Consider the following 5,000-nt stretch of genomic DNA (forward strand, 5'->3'; position numbering starts at 1 on the left):
GGGCTTTCAGTCTTTGTGCAGGGAGCTTTTCGTATATCACTGTATATGATGAGGGAATTCTGAAGGATGCTGCCACTTACCTGCTTATATTCTAGTATAAAAAGCAAGGTAATTATTCAGTTTTGCTAAATGAGGTGGTTTAAACTAAAGATATGCCTACAGTAGCATCCATACCAAAGTTAGATAGACATGGGCGTGCGGTATCAGTACATGGTAAATTTTCCCAATAGGAGACAAATTATGTCTCCTATATAAAGTCATCGATTCTAAGAACCCTTTATTTGTCATGCTTGGAGTCTCAGTCTCCTAAAATGTCTTTGTTACATTTCACCCGTCACCTTGACGTTATGGAACTAGAGCTGCAAAAGAGGAAAGAAAATGGATCTCTCTCAGCCCGCAGAGAGGTAGCTTTCAAGGGAGACAATTCTACATAGAAGCGGCTGTGCAAGGGAAGCTGCAGAGGCGCGACTGAGCAGCAGCGGCCTCACACGTCGACGCGCCTCGCTGTCGGCCCCTGAGTCCGCCGGGGTTTACCTTGGCACCGCGGAGGCTCTCCATCGAAGGTCCCCGCGGCCGTGCACGTGAGGGAGGAAGCCCCCACGAGTGTGTATCCAGAATCGCAGGCGAAATTGACGGAGGTTCCGACGGTGACGGTAGGGGAAGAGAGGGAGGATTCCCCATGGAGGAGGGGTGGAGGGGCATCGCACAGCACCGCTGGAGGACCCGTTAAGATAAGTAAGGGCTTGGGTTTCCGGCTCGGGGAATTTGGCCGTGTCAGTTCAGAAAAAGTTAAATGAAGAAGTAATGTAGACATTCGTGAAACCAGAATATTTCAGACTACCACAGCCAAAGAGAAAATTAGTTTGATGTGAGAAATTAATTCACATAACTGATTCGTAGGAATGCAAAAACAGGCAAAGAAAGACCACACGAGAAGAAACTCAGTGGGCCTCGATCATTTCAGAAGACAGAATGCACAAAGTATTTAAAATATGTATTATATGAAAGAAAGTAAGAACCACAAATCAAGTCTTGTTATTAACCCTTGAAATTTATCAACCACAAAAGTTATTCATGAGAAATATACTCATCGGAAGTTAAGAAAAAAAAAACGACTGGAATGAGATCATCAAGAACGGAAGAGGAACCAGAGAAAACGAAGAGGCAGAGTCCCCTGAAGGAGAATTCCAAAGGCACTTACGTTCGCAGCGGGGAGGAGGGCCGTTCCATCGCTCGTCAATATCACACACAAGTTCCGCTCGACCGACAAGCGTGTATCCCGGCTTGCACTCGTACCTGACGATGCTCAGGTAATGCCGAGTTTCGTTGACGAAGTAGTAGCCGCCGTTCTGGATGGGGGCAGGGAGGCCGCACTCCAGGTCTGGGAAAGGAAAACGGTAGTCGTAAAATATATCATAGAGGGCTGTGAACAAAGTATAGTATAGTACAGTACAGCCTGCTACAGTATATTACAGTATGGTCTGGTATAGGATAGTATAAGACAGTATGAGTATTAAACTGTGTCATAAAATATAGCCACGCGCCAGTGACCACTGCAAGATCCTCGACATATCAAGTCAACCTAGATCTTCTTCAGGCAAGAAACGGAAAACAGAGTACTCATTCATTCACCACATTTCATCAGGGAAGAAATCACACAAAACACACCCATACAAGAGAACCCAAACTTACAACACCCACACTCCTTTACTCGCTATATTTTCACATTTTCCCCAAGAAATTCATTCTACCAAAGAGCACGCACACGCAAGAGCAGCAAAACTCACATCGACACGTGGGCGGGAACTCATCAAAGAACCCGGACTCGAGGCACGTCCTCTGCGCCGGCCCGATGAGGACGTGGCCGGGGTCGCAGCGGTACTCCACCTCCGAGTCCACGTTGTAGTTGGCGGCGACCATGGTGGAGTTGGGCGGCTGCTCGGGCTTCCCGCACGTCATGGGGCCTGGTGGAGGGGGCGGTTCGGGGAGAGGGTCATGTTAAAAAAATATTTTTGCGATGTTTGGGTGTATACTGTTTTCTTAGATTTTCCCATGGTTTGATGAGTGTCGAGTGTACTTCTCATAAAGAAAAAAAAAGAAAAAAAGAAAGAAAGAAAAAAAAAAATGAAATGTGAGCATTGTCTGTCATCGCAGAGAAGACAAGAAGTTTACGAGAATTGACATTTTTTTTTCTTACGGTGCTGGCAGATGAAGTTGATGTCGTAGTTGCAGTTGGTGTCGGACCAGAGCCACCCTTTGGTGCCGTCGAACCTGGCGCAGTTCTCGTTGCCGCCGGGAAGGTTCCAGAAGGACACGGTTACGTCACGACCGTTGATCCATTTCCAGTTATTGACGTCATCAGGATCACGAACGGCGCCCATCCAGTACTGGCCGTTTTGTTCTCCCCTTAGCGAACGAAAAGGCTAGTCAGCTTTCTGTTTTCATCCATCTTGTTCAAAACACACAGGTTCGAAGCGCGCACAAGCACTTTGATTCTCATTTGTATAGTGAACTTGCATTTTGAACAAATTAATATTCCATTCAAAATCATTTCTTATCAGTTTTCTAAGCTTGAAATAAAGCACATTCAAAATACCCCAGTGTAGACATTATTCAAAGAGTTTATGTATGACGGAAATGGAAGTTGCTAATGCTGATAATCTCTACAACTGCAACACCCTGCACCGCCGATTGCACTGCATGAGACTCCATCCCTCACCTGTGTCTGCGCCAAAGTTCCCAGCTGAGGAATCCTTGCAGAGCGGGGTTGGTCTCGTCCACCAGAGACCCTCCGCGGCTTCGGCAAAACTCGAGGGCGTCGTCGAAGTTCTTGGGCTGCTGGTTGTAGAAGATGTAGCACTTGCCGTTGTAGGTGGCGGTGCTGCCCGGGGGCTGGTCGCGGAAGGACGGGCACCGCTCGATGGGAAGCGCCTGTCGAGGGAAGGTTGCGGTGAGATTTTGAAGCACGCCGATTTTATCCACCAATAAATTACTTCTCACATCATAGTGGGGAAGATACTCGAAAAAAATATCAAATCAATAAAGGAAATGGGATAATAAAGACCGCAGTGTTCATATGATTGACAATAGAATATGGAATGACGCCTCAGTGCATTACCTGATCAGTGTAGACGAAAGCCTCGCAAATGGACAGTTGGACGCCTGGAGGACCCTCGAAGTGCACGCTAACGAAGGCGCCTGGCATGGGAGGATTGCAGGGCAGGAAGAGTGGGCGGCCTTCCTCCAGCAGGCCGACGAATCTGTTGCACACGGGGTTGACTCCCAAATCCGGCCGGTTGTTGCCTACGCGAACCACAATCGTCGCTGGCTGGTTTCCTGTTCGGCGCGAGAGAATTAAAGGTTTAAGCTTATGAGGCACATTTCTAGTGTATGAATTGATCTATATTTTGTTTACTGAATGTAATAAGCCTTTGCAATATATTCCAGCTTATATATTAACAGCGAATGAATCGCATTAAGATGCATAAATAGATATATACCAAACCCACATCTCCCACAAAAACAACAGGAAGAGACGTACCGCAGCACGACTGTCCGAAGTCGAGTCTGACGAGCTGAACCATGTAGGGCTCCAGCAGGTTGACGTACCACCAGGGGTTCCGCTCCGTGTTGGTGAGGGTGCAGGTGTCCGTGGAGAACGACGTGGCCGACGAGCCGTCCACGGCCTTCTGCGGGATGCCTCCCTCGGCCACGGACGACTGCATGGGCGCCTTCCCTGCGGCCACATTGAGCACTGCGGGAGATAAGGGGAAATTGAGCTAATGGAGAGCAGGAACTTTGTTCGTCATTAATAATGATTTGTTCGGTAGGGCCAACTAAGCGTGAATTTATTTCCTGTTTTCTAAACGAAAGAAAATTTAACAGAAAAGTGTGACCAAGCACAAGTCACACAGCAGTACGAGTAACGGAAGAGAAACCGTCGTATGAATAAAATTATGGCGGGGGCTGGGCATACCGCGAAAGGGCCCTGGGTTGTTTACGAAAGGCACAATGGTGCTGTCACGGCGCCTCCCTCACCTGTTACTCCTTCCCGCTTAGAGGTAACTAATCACCTGGACACGACAGGTATAATTGATTAATAACTTCAGGAGGTGGGTGAGAGAGGGAAAAGGGGGGAGGGGCACCTGCTTCCTGCGGTGAGGGGGGGGGGGGTAGGTGCGTTTTCTGTGTAATTAGGTCCCGGAAAGCGGAAATAGGAAATGCAGAACTGCAAAGTTATGCAGAGTGGATCTATGAGAATTTTCCGTTTCTTTCGGGAAAAAAACGGGAGAGTAAAAGATAAATAAATAAAAAGAATGAAAGAGAGAGAGAGAGAGAGAGAGAGAGAGAGAGAGAGAGAGAGAGAGAGAGAGAGAGAGAGAGAGAGAGAACATGCGATTCCTAATTCCTATATGATGAGTCTTTACGCCCCTGAGATCACCTCGGCAGCCTAAGTCACCACCTCACGTGCTTTATCGAATCATATTCCTTTTTTCACGCTTCACAACGTTATCACATCAGGTATCGTGACACAGCGTGTTTCCCGAGTGTCAAGCGCACTGCATGAGACGGGGTCACTTTGCGTGTGCAGTTGGGGACCAGACGGAAAATTGTGCAGTTTGTTCAGGTAGCGTAAACTTTCTTGCACTTTTGTTCGTGATTCTCGAACCAGTCATATTCAATTTGTTAAGATCTCGCCAAGAACAAGAATGAGCTGTAAAATTGTAGAGTACTGTAGACTGACTGGAGGTGACAGTCTTGGTTTAAGTTTAAGCATGTGACAATCTGTCAATGTCTGTTTCATACACAGATATAATAAGCCGAAGAATCCAACTGAACCGCAAAACTTGCCTCTTCATTATGTTAATACTCAGTTTAGTGTGCTTTAAATAGCACATGAAAAGAGTAGGTCAACACTATTTAAATGCTACAACTCATTAGATGTTTATTAGGCGACTCTCCCCGGTATTTAACGACAGTGAGACAACCACTCATCACCT

The 5,000-nt window shown here is 47.0% G+C and overlaps 1 protein-coding gene across 3 annotated transcripts in view; it reads right to left on the reverse strand.

Moving 5' to 3' along the window:
* The window catches only part of LOC119596110 (CUB and sushi domain-containing protein 3-like), a 65,919-nt gene that overhangs the window by 7,009 nt on the left and 53,910 nt on the right, over positions 1-5,000 (reverse strand). For 2 of the 3 annotated variants that reach the window (XM_037945254.1, XM_037945251.1), the window contains exons 3-9: positions 3,542-3,754; positions 3,119-3,336; positions 2,720-2,931; positions 2,198-2,406; positions 1,788-1,964; positions 1,202-1,381; positions 535-714 (exon numbers count right to left, since the gene is read on the reverse strand). In XM_037945254.1, the coding sequence (XP_037801182.1) occupies positions 535-714; positions 1,202-1,381; positions 1,788-1,964; positions 2,198-2,406; positions 2,720-2,931; positions 3,119-3,336; positions 3,542-3,754 (1,389 nt within the window). The remainder of the gene's footprint in view (positions 1-534; positions 715-1,201; positions 1,382-1,787; positions 1,965-2,197; positions 2,407-2,719; positions 2,932-3,118; positions 3,337-3,541; positions 3,755-5,000) is intronic. The other variant, XM_037945253.1, reaches the window with a different exon arrangement.

The sequence above is a fragment of the Penaeus monodon genome, chromosome 37, assembly GCF_015228065.2.
Source record: "Penaeus monodon isolate SGIC_2016 chromosome 37, NSTDA_Pmon_1, whole genome shotgun sequence".
NCBI classification, from domain to species: Eukaryota; Metazoa; Arthropoda; class Malacostraca; order Decapoda; family Penaeidae; genus Penaeus; species Penaeus monodon.